The sequence below is a fragment of the Megascapheus bottae genome, chromosome 29 (assembly GCF_031878675.1).
Source record: "Megascapheus bottae isolate mThoBot1 chromosome 29, mThoBot2.hap1, whole genome shotgun sequence".
In the NCBI taxonomy this organism is placed as follows: Eukaryota; Metazoa; Chordata; class Mammalia; order Rodentia; family Geomyidae; genus Megascapheus; species Megascapheus bottae.
In genome coordinates, this window is record NC_143537.1 from 707,983 (window position 1) to 727,160 (window position 19,178).

General features: G+C 34.9%; 1 protein-coding gene across 1 annotated transcript in view; it reads right to left on the minus strand.

The window, feature by feature from the left end:
* The window catches only part of Ranbp17 (RAN binding protein 17), a 191,139-nt gene that overhangs the window by 139,062 nt on the left and 32,899 nt on the right, over positions 1-19,178 (minus strand). Inside the window, exons 13-14 of the mRNA XM_090321205.1 lie at positions 15,692-15,797; positions 12,248-12,383 (exon numbers count right to left, since the gene is read on the minus strand). Coding sequence (XP_090177331.1) covers positions 12,248-12,383; positions 15,692-15,797 — 242 coding nt within the window. The remainder of the gene's footprint in view (positions 1-12,247; positions 12,384-15,691; positions 15,798-19,178) is intronic.

Consider the following 19,178-nt stretch of genomic DNA (forward strand, 5'->3'; position numbering starts at 1 on the left):
ACACACACACACACACACACACACACACACACACACACACACACACACACACACACACACACACCACAAGAGTCTGAAGATGAATAAGGCCTAAGAGCTGCAAGTAATATGAATTTATTCAACACCAACAAACTGTATAATGAAAATGGCTAAGATAGTACATTTTAAGTTATGTATATTTTACCATAATAGAAAATTTTCTCAAAAATTTTTAGAAAATATCAAGTCAATTTCAATAGTCTATGAGAATTCCAATGTTTTGCTAAGTACATAAACAATGAAGCTGAACATATACAATATTAATTCTTAAGGCTACAAAAGATGGTATCAATTCTGTCATTTAAACATTAGTTTACAAACTCTGCTTAAAATTAATAGCATTGTAGATGGAGTCTCACAAAGACAGTGACTCTAGATAGTAATTATACACTCAGCCTAATGTTTCAGTTAATGGACATGCATTTCAATGACAATTACAATGCTTAAACATAATATATCTTTATTAGTAGTATAAAATAAAGCCAGCTTACCCAAATGAAAAGGATGCCTACTTATTTTTATAACTTTATTATTTTTTTGCCAGTCCTGGGGCTTGAATTCAAGGCCTGAGCACTGTTTTTGGGCTTTCTCAAAGTTAGAGCCCTACCTCATGAGCCACAGCACCATTTCTGACTTTTTCTATGTATGTGGTACCAAGGAATCGAACCCAAGTCTTTGTACATGCTAGGCCAAACTCCCAGCCCAACTTTAATTTTTATTGTAAAATGTAAGTCAAAAAAGTAACTAGTATCAAAACTTTATTTACAATTATAGAGATAAACTTGGAAACTTAATCACAGAAAACACTGGCATATGTTCTGTCTGTGAAAACGTGTTAAAGAAATAATCTAAGAAAGCAGTAACTAGGTAAAATTATTATACAAAAAATAAACAGCTACATTCTAGGTATGACACACTGGGCAAATCATGGACTTTCATTGGATTTCAACATACATATTTTTTTTATAGTCTGGAGATAGGATCCTTATCCTCACACATTCAGCAAATGCTTTACCAATTGTGCTACATCCCAGGGTTTAAAAAAATTTTTTTTCTTCCGTGTATGTGTGTGTGTGTGTGTGTGTGTGTGTGTAAGTATATGTATGTGCATGCATGCACTTGCACATGTAGTCCTGGGGCTTGAACTTATTTCATTTGAACTCATATTTCCCTAAAAGAGGTTAATTTTTATTATTGTTGTTGGTCATGGGGCTGGAACTCTGGGTCTGGGCACTGCTCCTGAGATGTTTTTGCTCAAGCCTAGAGCTCTATCACTTGAGCCACAACCCCACTTCCACCTTTTTTGGTGGTTAATTGGAGATAAGAGTCTCATGGACTTTCCTGTCCAAGCTGACTTCAAACCTTGATCTTCAGGTATCAGCCTCCTGAAAAGCTACAGTTACATCTATGAGTCACCAGTGCCCAGCTGCTCCTTTTAAAAACTCTCATGGCAGCAGGCATATCTTTCTAGTTTTGAATTTTACAATGATATTATACAGTACTAAGGATAAAATTTAAAGCTTGAAAGCAAAAAATCCTTAAACAGACCAAGAATCACAACAAATCAGAGAAAGGCTGGATAAGTGGGACTGCATTAAACTACAGAGCTTTTGTATGGCAAAGGACATAGCTAGTAAATTAATTAGGAAGCCTACAGAGTGGGAGAAGATCTTCACCAACCAAACAACGGACCAAGGCCTAATATATAAAATATATCAACAACTCAAAAAATTGAATCACTCCAAAACTAATCACCAAAGTAACAACCATCCCATTAAAAAATGGGCAAAGGCTTAAAGAGAGTCTTCTCTGAAGAAGAAACAAAAATGGCCTATAGACACATGAAGAAATGCTCAACATCTCTGGTCATAAAAGAAATGCAAATCAAAACAACTCTAAGATTCCACCTCACTCCAGTTAGAATGGCTAGGATCAAGAAATCTAATAACAACAGATGCTGGAGGGGATGTGGCCAGGAGGGATCACTACTACACTGTTGGTGGGAGTGCAAACTCGTTCAACCACTATGGAAAGCAGTATGGCAGTGCCTCAAAAGACTAAACATAGAACTCCCCTATGACCCAGCAATTCCACTACTTGGCATTTACCCAACCATCCAGAAACAAGGGCATACTAAATCCACTAGCACAACAATGTTTATTGCAGCACTATTCACCATAGCAAAGATATGGAACCAACCTAGATGTCCCTCAGTTGATGAATGGATCAACAAGTTGTGGTATTTGTACACAATGGAATTCTATGCTGCTGTCAGAAAGAACGACATTGCCCCATTTGTTAGGAAATGGAAAGACTTAGAAAAAATCATATTAAGTGAAATAAGCCAGACTCAAAGGAACTTAGGCTCAATGGTTTTCCTCATTTGCCATAATCAGTAGAAACCTTGGACTCTCCTAGCAGAGATTTGCAATAGAGCAAAACCTTGATACAAAAGGCCATATAGTAGGACGCTAAATGAAAGGATCTCTAGGATATAGAAACATAAGCCATATAATGAATGACTGTTGTTCTTAAGGTACTAGGTTATCTCTCATCTCTTTTGCTGTCCCTTGGTTATATCATATTGTTACAGTATCTCACTTTGTTACCTGATATATCGGATATATTTGTATTCGGTTATTTGAAATTGGATAGGGAAGGGGGGAAAACCAAGACGGGTGGGGGTGTGGGGGGAAGAGTGTAATGGGTACCAAGACATGTGAAAGGGTATCAATGTATGTGAATTAATGCACTTTCTATTTGGCAAATATCATGTAACCCTTTTATTAATTACAATAAAAAATATTTAAAAAAATCCTTAAACATATTCTATCTAGATTTAGGAACTGTAGCCCTCTACCAATAATATATATTGGATACATTATATTATTGCATACTGCTCTATGCAACATATACTCAATATTACATGTTATATACATATTATTATATGCAATATTATCAGTCATATTCTAATGGATGAATAAAATTCCATTATTTTATTGATCCACTCATCTATTGTAGGGCATCTGAGCTATTTCCATAACTTGATCACTGTGAATAGTGTAGCAACGAATGTGGATGTGCAAGTGGCTTTACCATATCCTGACTTTTACTGTTCTGGGTAGATGCCCAACGATGGTATGGCTGGACTGTAGAGAAGTTCTACATTTAGTAGTTTTGCACCATCTCCAAATCGCCTCTAGAGTGGTGGTACTAGTTGACATTCTCACCAACAACAGTGCAAGAGAATGCCCTTCTCACATTCCTGCCAGGATTAGTTGTTTGAATTCTGTGTTGGCCATCTGGCTGACATGAGATGGCATCTCAATGCTGTTTTGCATTTCTTTTATGGCCAGGGATGCTGAGCATTTCCTCACATGTTTATTTTTTTCTGAGAATCCACTCGCTGATTGGTTTAATAGTTTTTTGGAGGACTTCATTTCTTAAGCTCTTTGTACATTTCGGGTACTTGGCCTGTTTTGCTGGTGAAGATGTTCTCCCAATCTATGTGGCTGTCTTCCCAGTTTAGTAACCATATCCTTTGCTGTGCAGAAACTTTTTAGTTTGACGCAATCCCATTTGTCAAGTCTCCCTCCTATTTGCTGTGCCCCTGGGACCCTTCAAAAAGTTCCTGCCTATGCCTATAAATTCTAATGCTTCCCCTACTCCATTGTGCAGTAATTTCAAAATGTCAGGTCTGACGTTGCTGTCTCTGATCCACTTTGAGTTGACATGGGTGCATGATGAATCCAAGTTTAGTTAGCTACATATGGATGTCCAGTTTTCCCAATTGTGAGTATTGAAGATCTTTTTTCCAATGTATATTTTTGGCTTCCTTGTCAAGTATCAAGATGACTGTAAGTATATGGCTTTATTTCTGGGAACCACTTTTGGAATGGCCATTTTGATGATAACAATTTTACCTATGCATGAACATGGGAGGTTCTATTATCCTGACACTGCTCCCAATTTCTTTTCTTCAGGTTTTCACTACAGAGGTATTTTGTTTCCTTGGTTAGGCTTATTCCTAAATCCTTTCTTTTTAAGCAATTGCAGATGGAATTGTTTCCTTGATTTCCCTCTGTCACCATCCACTGTTGATAGCAGAGTGGTAGTTATCAGAGGCTGAGAAAGCTGGAAAGCAGTGCAAGGGACAGGCTAGTTAACAGGAACTAAATTATAGCTAACTGAGATATTCTGGTGTTCTATTGCACATTAGGTAGCCATAAGTAATAATCTTGTATATTTCAGAAAAATCTAGAAGAGAAGATGGTAAATGTTCTCACCACAAAGAAATGAAATAGACATTCTTGGCATGATTTGAACAATTTGCTTCATTTGGTTTCTCTGAATTAAAGCACAAAAGAAAAGGGGGCTGATAAAAAGGTTGAACACCACAGTATTCTAACTTTGGAAGTCAAAATTATTCAAGCATATACTCAATCTAATACATACAGAAGGAATTTAGTTGGTAATATAACAAAATCTGTGAGTAGCATGAAAGAAGCACAAATTAAAAAGGAATCACCTTGTAAATACATAACTCAACAGAGCCAGGGGGACATCAAAAGTCAGTCTACATGAACTACTTGCTCAATTAACATGATATCGCTCAAGAGATTCCACCAAACACAGCTAGCTGGATGAAGAACATCATTCTAACACATGGTGTCCACTAGCCAACAGATATGGTTTAGCTTCAGGAATCAGTTTTATCTTTGCTTCAACACAACTTGTGTAAACCCTCTCATATTACCCTTAGGAACTCATGCTATCCTTTGTCTCCCAGGGTGCATGTGGACCACTCCAATCATGGTTCACATGGCACACATATGCTGAGAATGATCTGCCACTTACTCCCAACAAATTCTTCTCTGCTCTCTCAAAACACTGCTCTCTTTCTCTAGATCATAGATTAAGATCAAGAAAGGGTCGCACATTTTGGTTAAAAGCTTGGTGGTAGGGCTTCTGGCAAATAGTTGAGAGAGTATCAAACTTCAGTGGGCCCGAAGAGCTTGCTAAGCCTAACCTTAGATCTTCAAATTCAAAGTCTGCAGCAGAGCTGATAACGTGCATTTCTGAGAAGGACATTTGGAGAAGGACTAATGATGCTAATCTGAAGCCTTAGTTTGAGACCAAACTTCAATATAGTGGTTTTACTCTCTCAAAACTCCATAGCTTCTGATGAACATGAAAATCTTAGCTTCTCTTTTGCACTGTCTCTTATTCCCATATGGCTGATCACAGACGCAAATCCATTTGTAAAGTCAGTTTATAAATAGATGAGAATAACTTAGTAATATGCTTCTATTAGTCATAGTTTACAATTTATCTCTAAAGATTTATTAGCCATCAATAATTCTATTGAGTAGACTGGAAAATGCTTGTATTTAAGGCTACATTAGTACTCATGTGTTGACAAACTGTGAAATGTCATTCTTGATTTCTACACTTAGGATGGTCCCTTTTCTTCTATTTGAATTGTTTATTTGTTTTGTTTGTGTTTTTTGAGTAACACAATATAACTGATGCGGAGATGTTGACAAAATACAATAGAACTATCAAAAGAGCATGAATATTATTACTTATTTTACTGACAAGGAAAAAAAAGTAGAGGGTTAGTGTCACACATCTAGTTAAAGTTCAGGGTATTTTATGACTATCTCTATTCCCACAGGTAATTACAGAGAAGCAAAAGTAGAAGAAAGGTGGGAACAAATTAAATGTAAATACTGAAAACAAGAGAGGATGTAGTTTTTGAGCTAACTACAAATTTGACAGCACAAATCATACTCTTGTTTTTTTCTTCTGGAGCTTTGGCTTTTAGCATCATTATTGCTTGGCTTTAATTCCTAGTTCTTCCTGGCATTTAAAGACATGAATTTAGATTATCTATCAATATTACGAGCCCTGTAAATACTTGCCTTAAGACACAGTACTTCCGAATTCTACTAAAAGAAAAAAAATCACTTTAATAAACTGTTTGGTCTCTAACACAGATTGAGAATTATATATTCTGCAGACTAGAGCCATGCAAATTTTTTCAAAGAGATTGTTTTAACCCCTTCAAATTTGCAGGGAATTTTTTAAAGTCCATCTTCTTATACCGTCTATACTGTATTAAATTTGCTAGGTACTTGCCATATTTTACTTAATTATCATAATATCAGGAACCACTCCTGATGACAAGTGAGGAGACTAAAACTCACAAAAAAGTAACGAATTTTCCAAGAGCAGTAGAGTTACCACAGAGCCCATAGGTCCCTACAGATTTCTGAGACTAAGAGCCCAACTTGCTTCTTACTACAAAATTGCACCTTCATTCCAAATAGATGGTTCTTTATTTCTGTAAAAGAAAGGAATTACATGCAGTTTCTAGAAAACACATAGCCTCCATTTCTCTACAATGACTAGAAATAAATAAGGTGACTACCTTTACAACTTCTACCATGGGGTTTCTTCAATGGAAAATAAATAATTACCCTTATCTTATTATAATACATGACAGAGGTTATATGCAATTCTCATTATGATGCCTTCTTAAACTCTTAGTGCTAAACTTAAATGAGAGGCATTTGGTACAATCTGAAAAATATTCAGTTCAATTAAAAGTAATTGATGCATGGTGAAATAATTCTTCCCAAAGCTGCTGTAAAATCTTCAAAAAAATAAAGCTACTTAATAATTTTCATCTCCTACAGGCTAGAGAGAAGCATTATTGCATATTAAAAATTGGAGTGTAGTTTTCCCAGAGGTAAAAGAAAGTTATTAAAACAACCTATTTATTGTTGATATAACTATCCATTTGTGCCACACAAAAAGTAACAAATTTCAGTACATTAAAAGAAAAGCTAATTAAGGCATAATTAGTATTTTCTGTATTTTGATAATTAGGGGTTAGTTGGCTATTCCTTTTCAAATTTCTATTTGATGCACCCCGACAATGCCTTTAATGAGCAGCTAACGCTATTGAATCCCTCATGGCAGAGGAGTTTAGTGACCACCACTACATTACTTTCATTCATCACTGCCTCTTTACCTATAAATTAATCTAGCCCTGTAGCTATGTTGATCTACTTTATATCAATTTCTTCATCCATATCAGCTGAATATGTATGGCATTAACCTCATTTGCTAGTTGAGAAAAGCAGAATTAAAATGAGATCTAATTTCTTGTGCACAGCACAATTTCAAAACTGCCTGCTAATTTCCACCACCTGTCAGTGTGAAGAGCCTTTACTTTCTTATAATTAAATAAAACAGTATATTTTTTAGCACCTCTGAAAAATGCTAATCTTTCAGAAGTATTCAGTGATCATTAATCATTAGGACAGTAAGAGAGCCTCATTCAGATTTCTCATTTATCCTTTGTTAAAGCAAAAAAAAAAAAAACTTGGCATTTTCACAAGAAAGAAAAAAATGTACTGGATGGAATATAAAAATTAACTATTATATATCATTATATTTCTACTGAAGTTTCTATTTGTCTAGATTACTGCCACATGGTGGTAAGAGGCATTATATAACCTAAAGGTAGCAAGTTTGATAAAATAAGCAGAAACATTAAAAAGCACATGGTTTTCTTTGTAATCAGTAGAAAACCTAACATGCACCTTGCAGCCAGTTAGTTATGGGGAGCACAGAACAAAAGTGCCATCTGAACAAACCTTTATGTGGAGCACAGAACAAAAAGCACGGTCTGAACAGAGCCAGCACTTGCTTTAATAAAATGATTGGGAGGCGGTGGGGGGAGGGAAAGGGTAACAAAAACATGAGAAGAGATATCAAGATTTGAGAAGTAATGTACCCATTACCTGACAAATGTGACTGTAACCCCTCTATACATTATCCTAATAATAAAATACAACAAAAAGCATAAGTTGGAATATATGACACAGAAAACACATCTCTAGAAAAAAATTATTGTCTTCTAAAAAAATTACTTAAGAGAACAATCTAGAAGAGGTCATTTGTAATTTGAGAATATACATATCTAATTTTACTTTCCCCATTTACCTAGTTCTCAACTTTAATATACTTTAGATATACTTTAATATTCATTAAAATGAATTTGAAACAACACAGATTAAAAATGCTCTTGGTAAATATTCATATTATCAAGAAATCACAATCAATAATTGAATCTAGCACAGTACTTGACATAAGAAAATGAGTGCCTAATGAATATATGTACAAACAATTATATAAAAGTACAGAATATAATTAAGTAACAATGGTGAGTCTAATTTGGTATGACAAGCAATAGGAATCAGCTTTTTATAAATTCTATTTTTTCCCAGCTTACATCCTATGTTTGTTCAACTTACTCATAATTTCAATCATAAGTAGTGCTAATATTTTAAGTTTATATTTGTCCATCTCAGACATTGTCCCTTAGTTTAATATGCTGCTTAATGTTCTTGAATAAACACTTAAATGCACTTAGAGAGTAACTTGGCAAATCCAAGTATAAGTTGGCAAATCTATTTATAGGGTATTTTTAAGAAATAAGAATTTATCTAATAAGATACTTAGCCTGATTATAGAATATTTTATAGTTAATACACATTGTACAGGATGAGTTAAGTACAAAGGGATATAAAGAAATAATTTTAAAGGGCTTGGTCTAAATACTATTGCATATGTATTACATATGTTGTTTGACTATTTGAAGAGGAAATCCATGAGAAATAAACATTAACAGAGATTTATAAGCATTGACCAGAAAAGAAAAAGTCTAGAGCAAATAATACTCTATGACGAAAAGAGATTATGACATATTTTTATAGTATACAACCATCTGAGGGAAGCTCAAAAATAAAGCTTACAAAGTTTAGAAACACTGAGCCCAAACAAAGTTCTTTTAGGCCATTCAACATTAGTCTCTAACAGTCCAGCTTCAGATTATAATCTGAACTGGTACAGGTACTTTTTCCTATAATCTGCATTATATATTTGGCACATTAAAATATTTAAAATTTTATATGTTTGTTGCTTAAAATATTAAAATTGATCTTTTCTTTTCTTTTGCCTCTGTTTAGGCTTGAATTCAGGGCCTGGACATTGTCCCTTAGATTTTTTTATTCAAGGCTAGCACTCTACCACTTGAGCCACAGCTCTCCTAACACCATTTTACTGTTAACAGCTAAATTAGAGATATGAGTCTTATAGGTTTTTCAGTCTGGCTGGCTTTGAACCTTATCTCTAGATTTTGTCCCCCTAAACAGGTAGAATTAAGAGATGTGAGCCACTGGTACCTAGCTTACTTAAAAAAGAAAAAAAAACACAGTGATAACTCTATACATAAGAGGCTGTTTTTTTTTTTTGTTGTTGTTGTTGTTGTTTTGCGACTGTTCTTCCTAAATACTTTTTGGAAAAAAACATGTATCAAATATAAAAGATGTGTTTCAATAATAACCAAATATATCTAAGTGTCACACTGGATTGTTATTTTCAATTACAGTTCAAGTTACTGTTACTGTTTAGTAGGGATGCACTTGAATAATAAAATAGTAACTGCTATAACACAACACCCAGGATGACCTAACAATCATAGGGAGAGAATGCCATCTGCTGCTTTACATGTGTACTCAACAGCAGGAGAAAGGCTGGGAAAGCAAGAGTGATTACACCAAACAATTCAGAAACTGATAGACGAAGTTGAGATCATTCCTATTTTGATTTTGAGTCCATTCCTGTGAGAAGGTGAGGGGAGGAATTCTGTTACTGGGCATATCTTGTCCCTACACCCTTCCTCCGTGCATCTTTGCTTCTGGGGCCATGTGTGAACAGCTCTGCCCTGCTGTAGCTTCCTGCTACTGGAATGTCTGGTCTCACCACAGATGCCCCGCAGAGAGGTCAAGGGAGCACAGACTGAAACCATGGGTCAAAGTAAAACCTTCCTCTAATTGTTCAATTATTTTGTCACTGTGACAAAAACTTACTAAGAGAATACCCTAGAAATCTAGAAATAAAGACAGCTTAAGACTATACTCTGATAAGAGTAAGTTGCATGAATCAAAAATGTAAGAATCAGTAACCAGGCTGATATTATCTACTTATTCCTAATATGAAAGGTTTTTCAAAAAGGAGAAATGAATCTACAATTTGTTTTTTTCATAGTTTTCTTCCACCCAAAATTACATGTTATTTGTGTATATGTATCAAATAAAGAATTGAAAACCCAACTCTTACTGCTCTAAAACAATGAGCTATATTTTGTATTTTTTTCCAAGTAGGTTTTTTTTTTTTTTTTTTGGCCAGTCCTGGGGCTTGAACTCAGGGCCTGAGCACTGTCCTTGGGCTTTCTCAAGGTTAGAGCTCTACTACTTGAGCCATAGCACCAGTTTCAGCTTTTTTCTATGTATGTGGAACCGAGGAATCGAATCCGGGTCTTCATGCATGCTAGGCAAGCACTCTATCACTAGGCCAAACTCCTGGCCCTCCGAGTACTTTTTAAAGACAGTAAGTACAGGCATTTCTACTCCACATTACAGTGTTCTAATTTAAAAATTCAGACCAAATGAACATGAAATTAGCAGTGTTTCAAGAGTATTCACTTTTACAAAAGCAAAACAAGTTCTTTGGGTGCAGTAAATAAGACAATTATAATTTGAGAAGCACATCTGGGAGTTAGGAGGAGGTATTATGTATCAATTTTATGCTGTGTAATTGTTGTCTAGTTTTAGACAATGTCTTACTGACAACCTAAAATATGTATTTCTAGCTATTTCTTTTTCTTCCCAATGATGTCAATAATGGCAGCCAAATTCTAAGAATGTTTTATTGATAGTAATCCTAAGTGACAATAACAAATCACAATGTTTTATAAAGGAAGCACTAAGTTATATTATGTCCTTAAAAAGCAAAGAAAAATTTTGCCTAATGTTGGCTAATTTATGATCTTAAAACAGAACAGGTAATTTTTCATATTACTATAAAATTATCATCAAAAAGTCATAAATAAAGGTTAAGATGAATTCCCTAAAAGAAAGAAAAGGTGAATGAGGCCAGGGACTGGTGGCAAATGTTTGTAATTCTAGCTACTCAGGAGGCTGAGATCCTAAGCATAAAGGTTTAGGGCCAACCCAAACAGAAAAGTCTATGAGAATCCTCTCCAATTAACTAGCATAAGATGGGCTGGAGGAAAGGCTTGCACAGTAGAGAGCTAGCCATGGTAGCAAAAGATCCTGAGTTTAAACAGAAAAGGAACAGAGGGAAGGATGGAAGTGGAGAGGGAGGGGAGAAACCTTACTTCTTTAGGATATTTCAAATTAGTATCCCTTCATCATCACTAAAACAAATTCAAACAAGGTTAAGAGTATTCCTAGAGAAGTTTTGGAAAGAAGTTTTCTTTCTGTCTTTGAAACAAGTTGGAAAAAAAATCTCACAAATTTTACTCAGGATCAGTCTTTCGGATTAAATGGTGAAGAGTTTACATATAACCTACACATATCTTCACTCCAGACTACTTATAACATTCAGTACCGGTAAGGGCTACACAGATGTGTTCTTGCATTATTTAGATAATACTGATAAGAAAGAAGTCTGTATGTATATGTGTCTGTACAAGTATAGTTTTCTTTTTTGAGTGTTTGCCATCCACAGTTGGTTGAATCCATGGATAGAGAATCCAAGAAAATAGAGCGTTAAGGATAAAACAAAATATCTACTCACAGTCACATAAATGCCTTCATTAACCTCTACCTTATGCATAAAAATGAATTCATCTACACTTGCTGGTGCTAATCTTTAGATGATCAGATCACAGATATTCTCCACACTGAGGTGATTTAACTGCAACTGTCAAGTACATATCTGAGTCTCCTAATCACAGCATCATGTAAAATACCAAGGAATCAGTTCAATAAACTGAGAACTACATAAGTATCCAAAACCCCAACAAACAAAAGGCTGTTTCCATTCTTGGAATATAAAAGGCAAAAACCCATTGAAGTATTTAATCCTATTTAGTAAGTATCTACTTTTCTGCCAGTCAACCCACAAAGAAAAGGATAAATGTTAAGTATAAAACAAGCAAATTAATTCTGCATTAGTTTTTAAATCTCAATTAAACGAATGAGTTAAACTGATCGATTAAATTTATTTTTGCAGAAATCCAAGACATCATTCAGTTCACAGCTGTTACATATACATCTTTATCTTTAATAATATTTCAAAAACTAAATCTCTTAATACTAAAACCTACCTTTGAAGTTCTTTGAAGCTGATCACCAACGTATGTTTTACGAAACTGATCCAAGAACCACAGAATTGCAAGTTCTATTTTCTCATTTGAAGATTGAGGCAATCTGGTATCCATTAAAGATATAAGCTGAAAAACTCTTTCCACAAAAGAAAACAATGTTTCTAAGTATAAATCCTTAGAGAAATAACATTAAAACATCTATCACAGAAACATGATTACTTTAAAGCATATAAAGAAAATGTTTTTCAAGTCAGATGGAAACCTACCTCTGAAATTTACTACAATTTATTCTAACTTCTAATCATTTTCTAAAACAGGTATCTGTGTGTGTGTGTGTGTGTGTGTGTGTGTGTGTGTGTGTGTGTGTGTATCTTATACATGCCCATATATTATTTTACTCAAATTTTACATATGTAACACATAGAATATACAGTATTCACTCAGCCATAAGGAAATGCCTTCAAAAGTAAGGACTCTAAATGTGTCATTAATGAATATTTAGTGGGAGTTTTGCCTAGCGGTACAGTGCTTGACTAGCATGCATGAAGAACTGGGTTCAATTCCTCAGTACCATATACACAAAAAGAAGCCGGTAGTGGTACTGTGGCACAAGTGGTAGAGATCAAGTCTTGAGAAAGACCAAGGTCAGTGCTTAGGCCTTGAGTTCAAGGGCCAGAACTGACAAAACAAACAAAAATATAAATAAATATTTAGGATCACGTTTCAAAGTTAACTATCGAGAACTTTATCAAGTTACATCACTCATAATGAGTCATAAATGTTTTGCCTAAAAATTAACCTAGATTACCTTGACAAAATGAAATATTCTCAATACTATTACTAGTTATCATAAAATCATGTTTTCTACTTATTATTATGAGAAATTATTTTTGGAAAAGTGAAAGTTAGGGACAATATCCTAAACAAAAATCTTAATTCAAATAAGAAAATACTTAGCTTTGAATTTTATTTAGTTATTTTTGTGAAATGTAGGTTTTCTTTTTTAATCGAGAAATTACAAATCACTGGTGATAAGAGCCGTCTTCTGCAGGTTCCCTAGTAAGAAAATACTTAGTTTTGAATTTTAAAAGAAGAAATTCTGTTGTTATTAGATTTCTTGATAATGGCCATTCTAACTTGGGTGAGGTGAAATCTCAAAGTTGGCTTGATTTGCATTTCTTTCTTTTTTTTGCCAGTCTTGGGCCTTGAACTCAGGGCCTAAGCACTTTCCTTGGGCTTTCTCAAGGCTAGTGCTCTACCACTTGAGCCACAGCAACACTTCTAGCTTTTTTTTCCCCCTATGTATGTGGTACTGAGGAATTGAACCCGGTCTTTGTGCATGCTAGGCAAGCATTCTACCAGTAGGCCAAACTCCTGGCCCAATTTGCATTTCTTTTAAGACTAGAGATGTCGAGAATTTCTTCATGTGTCTGTTGGCTATTTTTATTTCCACTTCAGAGAAGTCTCTCTTATTTTAAGACTTTATCCTACCTTTTAATGGAAAGGTTGTTTCTTTGAAGATTTGTTTAAGATATTTAATTTCTTGAGCTGCAGATATATTTTAGATATAAGACCCTTCTCTATTATATGGCAAGTGATGATCTTACCCCACTCTATTTATCTTGCTGGCTATGTCCTTTGCCATACAGAAGCTCTGCAGTTTAATGCAGTCCCATTTGACCAAACTTTCTTCAATTTGTTGTGTTTCTGGGCCTTATAGATGCTGGTGGGGATGTGGCTAAGATGGGATCACCACTACAGTGTTGGTGGGAGTGTAAACTTGTTCAACCACTTTGGACCACTTGTTCAAAGCAGTATGGAGATTCCTCAAAAGACTAAATATAGAGTTCTGCTAAGACCCAGCAATCCCACTCCTGGACATTCACCCAAATATCCAGAAACAAGGTCATACTAAACCTACCAGCACAACCATGTTCATTGCAACATTGTTCACCATACCTAAGACATGGAACCAACCTAGATGACCCTTTATAGATGAATAGATCATGAAGATGTGGCATATTTACACCATTGAATGCTATGCTGCCATTGGAAAGAATGACATTTATAAGGAAATGGAAAGATTAGGAAAAAATCATATTAAGTGAAGTAAGCCAGACCTAAAGAAACACAGGCTCAATGGTTTATTTATAACCTCCTCATTTCTAACAATTAGTATACATCTATGACTCTCCTAACAGAGGATCACAATAGCTCTAAAGCTATGTACACATGGCCATATAGGGTGAGGCTAAGCAAAATGAACTTCAGAATATGGAAACAATAGGCTTATCTTTGTGATTGTTGTTCTTAGTATGCTAGGTGAAGCTATTTCTTTTTTCTTCTTTTCCCCTTAAGCTTTTATCTCATGTTGTTACACGATCTGAATGTGATACCTGGTATATTATACATACATATATATGTATATATGTTTGTTTATTTGAAAAAGGGAAGGTAAAGAAAAAACAAGATGAGTAGGGAAACTGGAAGAAAAACATGGGAAGGGGCAACAATGTTCAAGAAATAATATAGTCACTACCTGATAAATGTAACTGTAACCCCTCTGTACACTATCCCAACAATAAAATAAAAAAATAAAAGAAATAAAAGAAGAAATTCACCAGGATTGGTGACTCACACATGTAATCCTAGCTACTCAGGCAGCTGAGGTCTGAGGATCACAGTTCAAAGCCAGACCAGGCAGGAAAATCACTGAGAATCTTTTTTCTGTTTGTTTGTTTTTTTTAATTTAATTTTATTGTCAGGGTGATGTAGAGAGGGGCTACAATTACATACCTAGGGTAGTGAGTATATTTCTTGTTGGATATTGTTACCCCTCCCATGTTTTTCTCCCATTTACCCTCCCCCAAGTGTACAGTTCATTTCCAACATATTGTCATGTGTATATCACTGTTACATTGGGTCACCCCTAAGTCCATGAGATTCTTGTCTCCAATTAACCTTCAGAAAACTGAAAGTGGGGCTGTGGCTCAAAGTGACAAAGCACTAGCCTTGAGCAAAAAAGCTCAGGGAAAGCGGGCAGGCCAGAGGTCAAGCCCAGAATTAACCTGGCCTGTCTTGGGATCCTCTCTCTTCATTCTTCCCAGTGCTGGAACCATAGGCATGTGCCATTATGCCCACTGTATTAATTTTGCTATCAGGCTGACACACATCATTTTATACACTTTATTGGATCTAAGTAGTAAAATGCAGCCTACATCTTTATTATATTATTTGCACAAATGTCTATGCAATATTTGAATCTACCATTTGTTAAAGATTTGGCTTGAAAATTAGACTCTCGTCTTTGATTATCTCCACAATAAAAAAGGAAATCATACTTTTCTGTGAAGGCCAATACAAAATACTTTAGCTACTAATCCCCCATAACCAAAGATATTAACTAGTTAGCGATTTCTTATAAACTTCACAACTGCTACTCACCGACAGGATAATTCTCCGTCCATGGCATCATGCTCATCTGTACTGGTGTATGTTAGTCTTCCTCCTACAACTGTACCAACCAAGTACACCAGCCATGCTAGGCGTCCTAACATGTACAGGACAAAAAGGTTTAACAAGTATTGAGAGGTAAGTTTACTTTGGAAAAAACTCCCAAATTATCAAAATGATTTGTTCTTCAAAAAAAGTGATTCACAATTATGAGCTCAGTTCTTGGCAGAAAGTTCAGTAAGTTCTCTGTGTCATTCACACAGTGAAAGTGGTAGATTTTGTTTTATTTCTTTTATTATCGGGATAATGTATAGAGGGGTTACAGTTACATTTGTGAGGTACATTACTTCTCGAACCTTAATACCCCTTCTCATGTTTTTCCCCCCTCCTTCCTCCCTCTCCCAGTCATCATCTTGTTTTCCCCCTCTATTTCAAATAAATAAGAGTATATACAGTGTATACATTATATACAGGTAACAAAGTCAGATACAGTAACCTTATGAGACGACAGTAGTAGATTTTTGAGCAGTCAAAAGTACATCTGAATCCTAGCTCTAATTTACTTCGTTTTGCTCAAGTTACTTACCTCTTTAAGTATTTCACTTGCAAAATAGAGAAAAATATCTACCATGAAGACTTAAAATAAAAATTAAATTTAAAAATAAAAAGCGGAATGTAATGCTTAGTGTGTGAAAGCACATGGCTGTAATCCTAGCATTTGGGAGGGTAAGACTAGAGAATAATGAGTTCAAGGCCAGATTGGGCTACAAACTTCAATAAACGAGAAAGGTAAGGAGGAATGAGGCGTGCTATGGCCCAGTACCAACGTCACTTTTGGGTGTCAGTGCCATCATGATGGGTCTACTCAGATCACTCTGAAATTACTTCTGTTTTAAACATAATGCATAATAGTGACCATGAATTTATTCTCTTTAGTTTTCTAGGCGTGAGTTTTAAAAATCTCAGCTTTCTACTGTGCAAGTCACTGACTACTGAGTTAGCCGCAGGATAGCAGGCTTTAAATAGTAACATCACAAATATTACTATGAGATACCAAAATTGAGTTAAGAATGAAGATATGTGCTGGGTATGGTTTTAGTCATTGTTATTTTATTTCTCTAGATTCCTCAATCTAGAGATAAGACTTGCTAAAAGTTTTCAGCTTTTAGCTTGTTTTGCTAAAAAGAAAATTTTTGTGTAATCCATGCAAAAATAGTATATGAAAAATGAAAATATTTTTCTAATGATAAGTTTTAAAAGGAAGCTTATTCAACAGTTTATGTTTACTCTTTTTTGTTTTAGAAAGCAATGATTTCTTTCTATTGCACAAGGTAAAAAGCATATATTTTCTGATTCTTAGGAAACTAAGTTAACCAAGTTAGAATTAGTGTCAGAAACAATAAAAGATGGTCAAGCTAAAACACAATGTTGGTTCTTATTAAAGAGGTACTCTTTCTCATAAACATTAAACCATTCCCTGAGCACTAACAATTTTAAACTAGTAACATTCAAAATAAAAACTATCCACAAGTCCAGTGATGTGGCCATGCTTGTGTATGCAGTGACTCAGGAGGCACAGATTGGGGATCCAGGAGTAAAGCCAGCCCGAGCAGAAAGGGAGCAAGACCCCCATCCTCCAACTACTACAAGACAGGTATTCCAGTGCATGCCAATAATCCCCATGATGTGGAGGCATAAAATTCATCTGTGTTTCAAGCCAGCTTGGGCAAAAGTACCACACCCTATTCAAAAAGTAAAACAAAAAAAGGGGGGGGGTGATTTATTTGGATGTAGTTTAAGTGGCAGAGCATTTCCCTAACAAACTCAAAGTATTTTGAGACATAAGGCAACACAAAATTATTGTATGGTCTCACTTATATGAGGAATCAAAAAAAAACCGGATATCTAGAAATTGCATAACTGTGATTACAGAGGTAGGGAGAGGGAGAAAATGGAGAAAAGTCAGTCAAAGGTAGCAAACTTTCACTAGCAATCTAATGTACAGCATAAAGACAATAGTAAATAAAATGGCACTGTATACTGAAAATTTGCTGAGTAGCAGCTTTAGGCAATCTTATTGTATCCACATGTACACATACTATGGAAGGTAGCAATGCCTGGTTATACTATTCATTTCACTACATTTATATATTTTAAAATGTCATGGACACTTTCGGTATACAACAAAAAAGAAAAAGCATCTACTTCAATAACAGAATTGCATCAACAAAGTTTAAGAATCATGAAAACATACATATTTAAAATTATCTAACATGAATTTCTAATTCATGTTAGAAAAAAATCTAACATGAATTCTGCATCAAATTCTGTATCTATAATTTTTTTTATTCTGATATGTTCAAGGCAGTTGTTTTAGCAGCTGTTCAAGTACAGAACATTTTTCCTTAACGAAATAATTATTGTTGTAATAATCTGTAATTATGGTTTATAACTGTAATAATCCCAAAGAAATCAGTCATTATCATGGATCACAAGTAATCGTTAACTACTGTTAATGACCTATTTCTTAGGGATTATTGTTTTTGTAAACCATGACCATATCACCACAAATATGAAAGAGCAAGACAATATAATACAAAGGAGATCATAATATAATAATAAACTTATTTTGTAACATTAAGAGCCATTAAGCATCTAAATTAAAGCACAGATAACGAGAGCATATAATTTTCTTTGTTCAACACAAAGTGTTCAATCTGCCCAGAACAAACTGTACTACGACACAGTGTACAACAGAGCAATTTAGGCATAGAGAATTTTTTTTTTTGCCAGTTCTGGTCTTGGGCTCAGGGCCTGAGCACTGTCCTTGGACTTTCTCAAGGCTAGCACTCAACCACTTGAGCCTCAGCACCACTTCCAGCTTTTATCTATGTATGTGGTAAAATGAGGAATTGAACCCAGGTCTTCATGCATACTAGGTAAGCACTCTACCACTAGGCCAAACTCCCAGCCTAGAGAATTATTTTTAACACACTACATGTATCTTTAAAAGGCAGATTATTTCTCACTGACCTTTTGACTAGAAGAGGTAAAAATAAACATTTATTAAAACTTTTCTGTTTCAGGCATTATACTGAAGAACTTCAATTATTATTATTATTATTGTTGTTGTTGTTGTTGTTGTCAGTCATGGGCCTTGAACTCAGGGCTGTGGTACTGTCCCTGAGTTTTTGCTCAAGACTAGTAGTTTACATATAGAAATACAATTGAATTTTGTATCCTTTCATCCTTCATTCTGTATTTTCTTATTAGTTCCTGTTTTTTTTTTCCTGTTTTGTTTTGTCTTTGGCAAGCTATGAATAAAATAATGTCATCTGGAAAAAAAAAAGACTAGTGTTCTACCATGTTGAGACACTGCTGCACTTCTGATTTTCTGGTTGTTAATTGGAGTTAAAAGACGCTTACAGGCTGGCTTTGAACTCTGATTCTCAGATCTCAGCCTCTTGAGTAGCTAGAA